The following is a 13,395-nucleotide window of genomic DNA, read 5'->3' on the forward strand; positions in this document are numbered from 1 at the left end:
AATAGGTTTGTTAAATTTTGCTACTAATTTTTTACTTTTTTTCTATTTATCTTTTTTGTGTTCACATTCTTGTACAATTCAATGTACAAAATCAATTTTACACTCAATTCATGCACAATCAATCTAACCCACAAATAACAATAAATTTTTTTATAGTAGTCCACAATTCTGTCTTGGATTATTAATCCATTTCCAATGTGTATTGACCTTAGAGTTTAACTACTATATTTGGGTTGTTAAACAACACTTACAATATATTGCCTCTAAAGTCAATTACAATACTACCTATATAGGGATTTACACCACTTATTAACCATAATAACCAAATTATGTGAGGTATCTTGAACATAGATTTACAACATCAATCTAGCATATAGTCTAGGCTCAAAAAAGGATTTTTCAACAATTAATTAAGCTACACAAGTGTGGACCCACACAAGGATTTACTATAGCTCACAAAGATTTTTAGCATCGCCTACCTACACAAGGACTTATGGCTCACACAGAAGCAACAAGGCTTCTTAGCTTTTACCCTCATGAATGCAATAGCCAAGTAGTTAGTAGTTAATTATTAACCATGTGGACTTCTTTCAACCCGTCTAACCAATGCAATGCAAGTTTACTTTCTTTCAAGTACAACCCTTTTGTAATAGCTTTTAGATTAAGCAAATTTTACAATTTAAGCACAATAAATAATTATACCAGTGCTAAATACATACTTTGTGTAATAGAAACTCGATAGGTCATTAAGTAATTGAATTTTTAAATATAGGTTCAATAAAGTGGGATTGTTTTTTTCAAATAGGATAACACACGAAGCAACTCAATATGATAGACGATTTTAAAGGTTATACCATAAGTAGTAATCCAGACTTAATGACTGATTTCACAATGTAATGGCACTAGTTCAATATAATAACCAAGATAAGTTAGATGATTTCAAAGTTAAAGACTTGTATACATAGACATTGATTTTCACCCCCTAAATGTAATACAATATAAGTGCCCCTTGAAAAACCCCAACAAATTGATATCCTTAAATAATAGATGACAACAAAGATTATAGTATGCAGCAAGTTAACTAAATAAAGATATCAAAATTTTAATAAATATTTAATATAAGAGGGTTCAAAAAATATAAAATTATAAATGGTGGATGAAAATATGACATAAGTTAGCTAGTGCCTCTTAAAAGTCCAAGAAACTAACTAAATTTAAGTATAAATTATAACTTCTTTTTTGAAAAGGCATGGTTTGATATTAGAGAGTGTGAATGTACAATTGCAACTCCCCATTGCCTCGGAAGCTCCAATATTGTTACTATGAGTAAGGATGAACTTCAAAGGTTTGTGCATTAGTATCTTTAGAAGTTCAATTAGCACAAGGCCCAAGCATCTACCTCCATGCATGTTGCTACCCTAGTATAGATGGTTATGTTTGTGTTATTTACATCTTCTCCTTCTTTGTGGGTATTGGATTCAAATGCATTTGCTTGTATATTGGGTAATTATTTTATTTTCCTTGTGTTGTCTTAAAAGGACAATGTAGGCGATGTCACCTTTAGCAGATGGTACATCTTCTAAGGTTGTTGATATTGGCACGATTCAAACTTCATTTATTTCCTTAACTAAAGCAAATGTATGCCCTGAAAATTCTAATCAATTTTGTTATCAATTAGTAAATTCACACAAAACCTAAATATTTGTACCTCATTTGTTGTCATACTTGTGTGATTTAGGATATCAAAACGAAGAGGAAGATTGGATGGGTCCTTGAAAGAGATGGATTTTATTTTTTTAAAGAGGAATTGCAATGGTCTTCAACAACATTCACAAGATTGTTGCTGCTTGTTGGGTCAACTTCTCTGTCTTTTGATTTTTGTTAATAAGTTGTCAAATTGGAAACACCATAAGATTTGTGTTGTCCAATAAAAAGTAGTCTTAGTTCTACGAGACCATTTTAGTTAATTCATTAAGATGTATACGATCATTTCTTTTGCCTAAAAGTAATATTATCAGTATTTTCATTCAGCCATGACATTACTCAAGTATCTTGGGTGTATTTAATTAAATATCATTTAAATTTGTTGATGTGTTTAAGGCATTCTATATTGAAATAAAGACATTGTTTGCTTCCTTTATTGCTATTATTCGAACTATAAATATATAAAAGTTTGTTGATTGCCCCTAAGTTTAGTTAATGTAGTATGATAATTATTAATTTATTATGAATTAAATAGTTGACTAGAATATAGATTATACTATAGTATAAAATGAGAAAAAGGATTTAATCCATAATTTAATAATATTTACTAATAATAACTAATAATTCTAAAATATTAGAAATAATATTTATTAAGTATTAACTTAATACTGATTATGGACTAATAAATTAATAGTAATTATTAAGTAAGATAAGTATCACTATTTAATGTTAGTAATATAGATTTCAACAATAATTACTAATTTTTCATTTATCACTAGTCGATAATTTAGAGCAACAATATTATTAGCTAATAATAATAAGTTAAAATTAGATTAAATATATAATTGATAGAAATGATAACTATTCAGTAAGAGTAATAGTAATAGTAATTATGAAATATAATAATTGTTACTGATTAATATTAGTAATATAAATAAAAAATAAATACATCGTTTATTTATTTATTTTCAATAATTTTGAACAATAATTATTGATTATTATATTTAATAATAATAACTAAATATTTATAAATAATATGTAATTAATATAATTAATAAATAATAAGTAATAATTACTAATATAGTCCAAGTTATTATTAAGTATGCTAATAATTACTAGTGAATATTTTAAAAGCTGATTATATATAAAATATTACACTAATGAATAAAATTTTAATATTTTGTAATATCTTAAAGTTTTTAATTTTGTTGGCTGAGTTATATTGTAGAAAATATCATAGGCAATTCGGCCACCCACTTGGGCGGGTCGATCCGAGTCACCCCATTCGACTCGCGATCGGGCTACGTCGAGTCGTGTCCGAATGCCGAGTCGTCAAACTACGAAAGGTGAACGCGCGTCCAGTCCAGGATCACTGTGCCCTTTCAAATATTTGTTCCGCTTCGCTTGGCGGCAGAATGCGAATTGTCGCGCTTCCTATGCTTCGGGATTTTCAATTTTGTACTCGAGACTCTGTCCCTCTTGCTCTTGAGGCTTTTTTGTCTTCAGAGCTGCATAATTTGTGAGAGTCGCTGTTCTGACAAATGACAATGCGGTTTTGATTTTCGTGGGTAACGACCTTCGGGTAATTTTCTGAGTCAGAGTCGTTCAAGCGACATGTTGCCCTGAAAGTTCACAGGAATTAAAGAATTTTAACCAAGTTTTTCTTTATATTTGTCAGTTTGATTGAAGCGTTGGTAAATCTAGCATGTTCAACGTAGTTTTCTCAACAAGGTTTAATTTATTGGCTAAACGCAGACTGGGATGCTTACCTGATACCATTGGCAGTGTGAGACTTTAATTGCGATTGTTAGGTTTGCGTTATGGATGGTGTTGATGTATCTGCGGATCATATAATCGCTGAATTAGTCGAGATGGGATTTGAATTTTCTAAAGCTGTAGAAGCTGCAAAGTCTGTTGGTCCGTGCCTCCAAGATGCTGTTGATTTCATCCTAAATGTTTCTTGGGGAAAGAGTACTGCAGAAAATAAGACTGATTATAAGCCTGTAGATCGGTCTCTGAGTTCCAAAGGTTGTTCTAGTAGTCAAGCTTCTCTTTTGGGAAAAAGATCAAGCTGTTCGTATCCCGAGAAGCGGGTGAAGCAGTCTACCATTACAAAACATCTTCAGTCATTAGATGGAAAGAAAAAGTGCAACCGGGTGGGTGCATCTGGTGCCGTGTTCTTGTTGAGTAATGAATCTGAGGCCTCTCTTCAGGATTCCACCCATAGAGTGGAACCTGTGGTCGAACCATTTCAGGGTGTGCCTGGTGAACATTGTTTGCCACTTTGTGGCGCCAGTGGAGATTTTGGATCAAATTGGGAACAGAAAGCACAAAATATTCTACAGAAGCATTTTGGGTTTTCATCCTTGAAGGGCTTTCAAAAGGAGGCAATTGAGGCATGGCTGGCAAATCGGGATTGTCTGGTACTTGCCGCTACTGGTTCTGGTATGTGCCATTTGACTCCTGTTTGATACACATCCATCTTATTTTTTCCTATTGAAATGTTTTTTTGGGTGTTGATTGTTGACCAACTCTTCAATATAAAAAAAACTAAATACAATCTAACATAATTTGTTACTGTTTTCTACAGGGAAATCTCTTTGCTTTCAGATTCCTGCTTTATTGTCAGGGAAAGTTGTTGTCGTAATTTCTCCTTTGATTAGTTTGATGCATGATCAGTGTCTAAAGTTAGCAAAACATGGTGTGTCAGCTTGTTTTCTTGGTTCTGGGCAAACTGACAGTACTGTTGAACATAAGGCAATGAGAGGCTTGTATGGGATAGTCTATGTTTGCCCTGAGACAGTATTAAGGTGATGCTTTTTCCTTTTTTTTTTTTTTTTTTGGAATATTGTTTACACATGCACACTACTCCCCATATCCCTGGGTGAGACTTGAAAGGCCTCACACTAGAAACCCTCCCTTGGGGCAATAGATTCACTCATACTTCGACCATCGGAAACCATGCCATGTGTTTTGTTTGGATAAAATAATTCCCTCTTTCGAAGATTCTTCATTCAGAAAGAAAATTTCTCTCTTTTCCTCTCTATCTCCTTCTCTTTATATTTCTCTCTCTGTTCTCTCTTTTGGATGTTCTTTATTGAGAAAAAAATTGTGCTTTATCTCTCTCTCTCTCTCTTTCTCCTTACTTTTGTCCTGCAGACTCATAGGACCACTTCAAAAGCTTGCAGAAAATCGTGGAATTGCACTTTTTGCTATTGATGAAGTCCATTGTATATCTAAGTGGGGCCATGATTTTCGGCCTGATTATAGGTATTTCTATCTTTTTTCCCTGTGGACTGTGTACCTTGTTCCCATGAAATATACTCAACTTAATTTATATTTGTACCTGTGCAAGTAATACACTCACCAAGAATCATCCTAACTTAAAGTGTACAGTTCCAACATCTTAAGATGAAGACATTCTAGCAATGTGGCCTGTGTCTTTCCAATGCAGTAAAACAACAGAATTTAATGATTGCATCGAAATTTTATTTATTTGTCAGAATTGACGAAGCAGTTTGATCCTCGAATCAATGCTTGAGCATCCTTATATAGTTGTCTGGCTTCCAGCGGTTTCAGCTGTAGAAAGTGTAAATTTCTTGGAAGACAAGTAATATGTGGAGCCTCTGAGATGGACTCACTCATTCAAGATGTTATCTTGGATTGCATTTGAAAATGGAAAGTATCTCTTTTAAGTTTTCTTATTGTTGTACTGTATGTGTTTTAGGAAATTGTCTATTTTAAGAGAAAATTTCAAGGCTTTCAAGTTGAAAATGTTGAAGTTTGATATCCCACTGATGGCTTTGACTGCTACTGCTACAACTGATGTTCGAGAAGATATTCTCAAATCGTTGCACATGTCAAAGGAAACAAAAGTTGTGCTTACCTCTTTCTTCAGACCAAATCTTCGATTTTCAGTGAGCTCTCCTTCTTGTCTCCATTTAAATTTTGTTTCCCCCTGCAATTCTGTTCTTTCTATGTTTAATCTTTCCAGAGGCTTTTGCTTACTTCTTTTTACTACAGGTGAGGCATAGTAGAACATCCTGCATATCCTCTTACTGTAAGGACTTCAAAGACTTAATTGATGCTTACTGTACCAAACGGATGACTAGTAAAGGAAAGTCTCACACCTTGATATATGGAACAGAGGATCAATTTAATGGGTCCAACATATCAGATGAACTACATCTTAACGACTGTGAAATTTCTAGTGATTCTTGCAATGAAAATAGCTCTGAGACAAGTTTAACAGATGGCAATTCTGAAATGACTGTGGAGTTTCTGGAAGATGAGGTTGATCTATGCAAGGATGGGGATGATCTGGATGGTATTTTTTTTATCAAATATCATGTCTACTTCTAAGGATGATTTTGAAATTATAGAGGTTTTATACATTAATCCCAGTTTTGTCTGTTTATAGTTTTTTCTGCTGAGTTCCATCCAAATTATCCTTACGAAGACTCTGGTCTGTCTGGGTCATCTGAGAGACCAGCTCTCCCTGTCCAATGTGAACAACTGTTGGAGGTTCCACAAGGTTCTGAGGGTCAAGGTCCAACTATTATTTATGTGCCTACTAGAAAAGAAACATTGACACTTGCCAAATATCTCTGTAGCATTGGAGTAAAGGCTGCTGCTTATCATGCAAAGGTATGCCTCATCTCTTAACCTCGTAAATTAAACTTCTGGTGAGTCCAACTTTTTGTTTTAATCTTGTAATTTGTATTTCATATACCATTGTTGGAAGCCACTGATTCAGTTTGGTTTTCTACTGATTTAAGTTACTCTGGTGAGTCTTTATTGGGTTAAAAAGTTACGAGCTGGTCAATAGTGAGTAAGTACATTTTTAAATTGTAGTTATATCTAAAAATGGGGTTAAATTATTCAAATAAAAATATCTCAAAAGTCATTGCATAATCTTACTTCCAATTATATCGATAGTTGAGCACTTAAAAATCATTATTAATTGCGGATTGGTCCTTTGGCTTGCTGGCCACCACAGGGAGTGTTGTTCTTGTGTGAGGCCTTGGTTTCAAATCTCACCTGGATAAGGGATTCCACTCGTAGCTGTTTTTTGAGTTAAATTTTCACCAATGCTTCCTTCTTTCCTGGTTTTTATGGAATGATAAAAAATCGAGCATAATCTAGACGATATCTCTTTTTTGTTGACTCGTCTAATTTTTCAAGCTTGCCAAAGATGTTTGCAATAGTATTGAAAGTATCATCATGCCAATATTCCAAAGGTAGACCATATACTCTAATCCATTGACCAATAGGTTTATTCAGAGTGGAGGTCCTAGCATAGAGATGAGAGATTTTGAGCTCTGGTGCAAGGTGAATACTAAGTGCTGAGTTCATATCTTCTGAATTTCGAAAGGATATTAGCCAAGCATGATTCCCTAAATAAGAGTAGTGTGGAACATATTGTAAATGAAGATGATCAACTAACCAACTTGTAATCTTAAATTCCTCCTCTAAAACACTATCGACCTAAGCTACAATGGAATAAGCCAGTTTTTCATAGCTTTCAGCAGTAATTCGATTAGGAATAGATATTTCAATAGAGCTTTGCAAAGGTTTAGAAGTCACAATTGGAGCATTAGAGTTTGAAACCTTTTTCTGTAGTGAAGGAGGAAAGTAATGGGTTGGAATTGGAAATGTTGTCTCTGTTGATTTTGGTGGATCAAAATTATGAAGATGATCTAACAGAATTTTCCATCTGAACCCAGTATTAGTAGACTCGAGGATGTAAATATGACCCATGATTATGCCTTGTCTAACTTGAGTGATCTTGCATTCTTGTCTTCCTCGGTATTGTAAAATTGAGAAGTAGAAGATCAGAGAATCTGTTCACAATTCCTTTGTGTAACTGTTCTAATTACTTGTATCCTTGACGGCTTCAATTTGCTTAATGAAAGAATGGCATGCAGATATTGGAATTGAAATAAAGGATCTTTTAGTGCCATTCCTCACCGTAAGTCTGATAATAACTCCTTTGCAAGTGGTAATTCTTCGAATACAGAAGGATGAAGTACCTTACTGGAAAAAAATTGTTTGTATCCTCAATTGTTGATGTGCTTGATCGTTGACGGTTGCGAACAATTTGCCAGTCAGCATCATATTAATTATTTGAATTTGTAAGATGTCCACGAATATCATCCTCATCTTCAGATGTCAGCTCTTTGCCTTTGTTTTGATGTTGATGTTGATCTTCCTCTCTAATTCATTGATCTTCATTACTTGATGTCGCGCCTTGTCTTCTTCCTTGATATCCATTTCGATCTAGTTCTCTTTCAATCTCCTTTCCCTTCTCTATCCTTCCTCTTATTCCTGCCATTTCCGGTCGCTCTCCTCTTTACTCTCTCTCACTTGTTGCTCTTTGTTCAATTAGAGAGGAATTGTTTTTTGCACGAGAGAGAAGTGAAAACTCATTGGAGGAAGAGAGAACGCACAACAAAAATGTTATTGGTTAGGGAATTCTGCTTCCTCCCAACTTATCCCTTCTTTTTTTAGAACCCCTTACATGAGAGGTTTTCTATAAATAAAAACTCACTAAGCATACCCACTCCATTGACTAATAAAAATAAAACCCACTATGCATACCCACCTCATTCTAAAAATAAAACTCACTAAACACACCCACCTCATTCTAAAATAAAACCCACCAAGCATACCCACACCACTCACTAATAAAAGTGAAACCCATTTACCCCATGTAATGTTATTAATTCTACACACACCAAATTTTCTTCCATACAACAAGTCATACTTTTAGACAACTAGCATGAGAAGGGGAGCACATATACAACTATAGACTGAGGGACTTTTTAGCCATAAAATGTTTTTATGTGGATGTTATACCTTGAAAAGATATTAATCCAAAAAGAAAAGAAAATAAAAGATTAAAGGTTAGATGGAGATTGAAATATCCAAAGAAGTTGACAGGATGCGTACAATTTTGAATTTATGCCAAGAAAACGTTTTGGTTGAGTTTTTCATGTTAATTCTGATTATGAGTACTTTGCTTTGAGTTCTTCAAACTGAAGGAGTCTATTGAAACACTCGAAATTTTGAATAATTGCATGTAAGTTGTAACTACTGGGATTTGAACATTTTAATAGGTTTTGCTATGTTTTTTGATTAGTTAATGTTCTTAATATTTTTCAAAAAAAAATGTTCTTAATATTTTTCATTTCATAGTATCTTGTTAAATTAGTTTGCTAGCATTTTATATATTGTGTTTGATTTGTTATTTTGTTGTGAATTCAGCTGCCAAAAACTCATCTGCGGCAGGTTCATAAGAAATTCCATCAAAATGTCTTACAGGTAACATGGATTTAGTTGTAGGTACTGCTTCTAAGTAATCAAATGACTATTGTAAGATTTCTTTGGACCCATTTACTCAAACTTGTCTTACGTATGTAAATTCCCTTATTATTTTCAGAACAAATTCAAATTTTGTTGTTTCTCTGCTGCTCATGTTGTTTGCTCAATAGAGAAGCACTGAATTTCCATGTAGCTGAGATCTTTACCACCTTCTTGGTGGCTGCTGTCATACCTTCTCTGCTTATGCATTTCATGAATGTTATCTTCAAGAAAAACAAAAAAAAGTTTTGATTCAATATCTTGCCTTTGGGTCCATCCATGCTCTTGCTACATTGAGCTACTTCTAACTAGTCAACAAGCAAATTAAATGGGGCATTTATATTTTCTAATGTTAAAATATGGCATTTTTGAATTGTGTAATTGTGAGCTCTATTGGTGTAGAGAGTATAGAAGAAAAATTCTAGGCAAAGGCAAATTCAAGGGAGAGGAAGAAATGTTGAAATGTTTGAATAGACCTGATGTCACTTGTTGCCATATTCTTGGAAGTGCAAATGCTCTTGGAGATGGATATGCTAATTGTTAAAGTTGGGTTTAGGTTCATCCCAAATTAACTAGCTGAAGTTAAGAGACATTTTCCTAACTAATAAACCCGAGATTTTTTTATTTTAGTTTTTTACTTTTCAACTTCTGTAGCATTATTCCCTCCAACTCTCCCCTTCATGTCCGGACTTAAATAAATGGACAATGGGTCTAAGACTTGGAAAAAAATTACAAAGTAAAAACTAAGCTCAACATATTAAGCAGATTCATGTTTTTTCTTTCTAGACAATGATGATAAGATTTTTTTTAGATAAAAAGATAGAAGGGGGGAACAGTCAAAGAGGGATGCAGAAAACAACTACAAATAAAGAAACGTAAAAAGAAAACATAAAAGGTAAAAGAGAGATCCACAGAACCAGTCCTTCAAAAGAAGCTTGTCCAAGGAGCTACAATTGGGTAGGCTGTCCCAACAACAAGGTGTTATAGAGAGGACCCATCACAAGCAAGAGCATCGGCAATCTGGTTGACTTCCCGAGGTTTCTGTGTCCAGATAATGTTGAGGTAAGAGAAGGTAATCATGATCCTTGTCAACAAAGCGGTGAAGCCTCCAACATGGAGGTGGCTAAAATCAGGCTGATGAGGATCCAAGAGTCGCTTTTGACCATGACAAGACTGAAGAAGTCATCATGGTAAAGACTCAACCCTTGAAGAAAGACCCTAATCTCTGCCTCAGTTCAGATAGCCACACCCTAGGGAGCAGAATATAAAAGTGTGATGTCCTCCCATGTGATCATGGATCATGACCCTACAACCTGCTGGACCAGGGTTACCATAGCCACTACTGTCACAATTGAGATAGAAATAAGGAAGCTTAGGTGGAGACCATTTACGAGCTGTGCGGTTTCACTAGGGGTAACACGGGTATGTGCATGTGTAATCAACATTCAAAAAAAAAGAGCTGAGCTGATGTGAGGGATGCAAAATGCTGCTATGTGTTTGATAATTCTGAATGATCACAATGTGGAGATGATTGAATTCGGGAAGCTTACACACATGAAAAGGGTGAAGTGAATCAAACTCTTGGTAACTCCATCAATAGTGCTGGAGCAGCCCTAAGAAGTTCTTTGGTTCCTCTCTTTCTAGATTGCCCAGATTAAAAGAGTGAAAAATAGAGAAACATAGGTGCCAGAGAGTTTACCTATATTTGTATATGTCCAAATAAAGAGCTGAGCAAAGGTGGCTCATAAGGAAGGAGGGAGGCAGTACTGAAGGTTAAACTTGTGAGGGATTGCATTCTAGATGGTGAAACTAACAGAGCAGTGAAGGAAGAGGTAATTAATGGTTTCGTCAGCTGAATTGCTGAAATTACAAATGATGCTCTCCAAGGTATGAGCATGGAGGGTAAGACAGTCGTATGTGAGGATCTTTCCCTTGAGAGTACACTACAAAAATTGTGATACCTTAGGGGCAGCTAGGATTTTCCATGTGAGAGCACGGGTGGGGAAGGTGTGCTGGTTCTAGGAGATGAGAAGGGAGTAGCTTGAGGAAACTTTTGGAGCCAAATGGGGCTTTATCTGATGCTATTAAGGTTAGATACCATCGGAAGGGCTCTTTATGTCATTTTAAAGCTTAGTGATGGTAGTTTAGGAAGTTGGGTGTAAGTGGTACATAAGGGAAATAACCTCAGTTCATAAGGTTTGGATAATCATTAGGTCTCAATTAGGGTTTATCTTAGGGATATAACGATCTATTTAACTAAGAAATTTGTGGTTGAGTAGACGAGCCAAGAATTCTAAAATTTTTGTTACTTCTCTGTTTTTTCTTGCACAAACTTAAGAATGAACTCCAACTAGCTTATGTTCTTATTCTTTAGTCTTGTAGCCCTTATTTATCTTGTCTAAGACTCTTCCCTCTGCTTTTGAGATTAAGAAACTTCAAAATTCGATATCAGAGCAGTTCATTCATTAGAGGAAGAGGTCTAGTTTTCTGGTGCAAGTTCTGGAGTTGTAACATAACTTTTTTGTGAACAGTAGACGCCTCTGTTTCCACAAAATTTCTATCACGTATATATATTAAAATAAAGCCCTTCAAGTCTACTTTTCAGCCCAAAATATGAATTATTTTTTTAATTCCTATTTTTCTGCAAAACAAATCAACTTCAGAAACAGTGAGGGGTATGATAAAAAGCAGGTCATGAGCGAGAATGAACCTTAAATGAAATGATGGTTTTGACTATCAAGAATAGACCTTTGAATTATAAATTATACCTTGAAAGGAAGCTTGGTGAGTCTACTTTCTAGCGGAGAAAACTATTTGTTAATTAGATTTGTTCACAAGGAGAAATCGACTTGAAAAGAAAGAAAGTTTGTTCAGTAGTTTGTGATCATAGAACATGAATTTTTGTGACCAGACAAAAGATGGCTTTTGAAAAATGCACAATTTCAAAGATCTGGTGGCTTAGAGATACCAGATTGTAGATAATTCCAGAGAAGCTTTTTGGGGCCCGAAGGCTAAATTCTCCAAAAGCAAGGTCACCTTTCAGCAACAAAACCAGTTTGGGATAACAAACAATTTCAAACTTGGGAGTACAATAGCTGAAAGCTTGCCCCTACTTCAATTAGGGGAGATGCAAGATGTGAACATGACTTGTTTGTACGAGAAGCTCACACACCATGAAAAATCATCCACCTAGAGAGTCTTGGAGCTTGCTCTTCCAATTTCTTTACATGAGATGAACAACCAAGAAATAATGTCAGCACTCTTACTAAGCCTCTAAATTGCATAATTTGTGTTGGCTTTCGCATGATTGAGATTAACGAGGATCCAATTGATTCGTTGTATGTGGTTGTCTTGGTTTTTTTTCCTTCCACCAGCTCTTAAGTGAACTCAAGCCACAAGTTGAATGCTTCGTAGACAGTTTGAAGGCAGAGATCCACCAACCAGTTGACGATCATTTGAGCTTGCTGACTTTTTGGTCCTCGCACACTAAAGATGCTAATGACTTTTGCTAGTTACATACAAGTAAGCAATGCAATTCTCAATTGGGTGCCAACATCTACACAAGTTCAGGACCATGGATTAATGGATGACACATGAGGCTCTGATCATAGCTGAAACTCAAGGCCAAGGTTCTTGTAAGAGGCGGGGATGTTAGATGCCACTCTAAGGGCATTTATGTTATTCTTAAGTTTAGATAGGGGTGGTTTAGGAAGCCTAGGTATAAGTGCGACATGAGAGGAATAATTTTAGTTTATAAGGGTAGTATAGTCATTAGTCATCACATAAGGTTAATTTAAGGGATATAATATTTTTTTATTAAGATGTTTGAGTAGTGGAGTCAAGAAAAAAACCCAATTCTTTGTTATTTCTTTATGTGACTTCTTGCAAAAGCTTAAGAACAAGCTTTGGGCAACCTATATTCTTCTTATTTGAACAACCCTTATTTCCATTGTCAACCATTCTCTTCCTTCTCACATTCACGACGTATAATGTTTGTAATAGGCTTGCCCCAAATTAGTTGATCATCACCATATCCACAATTCATTGATGTAAAGGTCACAATGAAGGTTAAGGTTCCAACTAATTAAATCCAAACTATGGGTAAAGGAACATTAAACTGAGATTAGTGGATTGCGAGCAAGGTGAAAGATGGAGGGGACGGATTTTGCTAAAGTGGAGGAGTCAATCCATGTTTTGAGCCAAAAGCTAGTGTCGGCACCTCATATAGCATGAATTCGAGTGTTTTTCTGTAGAAGGGCTTTAAGTTTGTAGATTGCATTCCAAATAATAGTAGCAAAAATAGGAGGGCAATTAGAGGGAAGCTCATCC

General features: G+C 35.1%; 1 protein-coding gene across 1 annotated transcript in view; it reads left to right on the forward strand.

Annotated features, from left to right (window-relative positions):
- Nucleotides 1–3,435: 3,435 nt before the first annotated feature.
- The window catches only part of LOC137956058 (ATP-dependent DNA helicase Q-like SIM), a 28,158-nt gene continuing 18,198 nt past the window's right edge, over nucleotides 3,436–13,395 (forward strand). Inside the window, 7 exon segments of the mRNA XM_068803362.1 lie at nucleotides 3,436–4,149; nucleotides 4,295–4,514; nucleotides 4,864–4,974; nucleotides 5,432–5,621; nucleotides 5,728–6,031; nucleotides 6,125–6,351; nucleotides 8,971–9,027. Of these exon segments, the coding sequence (XP_068659463.1) occupies nucleotides 3,525–4,149; nucleotides 4,295–4,514; nucleotides 4,864–4,974; nucleotides 5,432–5,621; nucleotides 5,728–6,031; nucleotides 6,125–6,351; nucleotides 8,971–9,027 (1,734 nt within the window). The 5' untranslated portion in view covers nucleotides 3,436–3,524.

The sequence above is a fragment of the Aristolochia californica genome, unplaced genomic scaffold (assembly GCF_029961685.1).
Source record: "Aristolochia californica isolate CCGP_79_NKW_82.1479 unplaced genomic scaffold, dmAriCali1.0.hap1 SCAF_2, whole genome shotgun sequence".
Classification (NCBI taxonomy): Eukaryota; Viridiplantae; Streptophyta; class Magnoliopsida; order Piperales; family Aristolochiaceae; genus Aristolochia; species Aristolochia californica.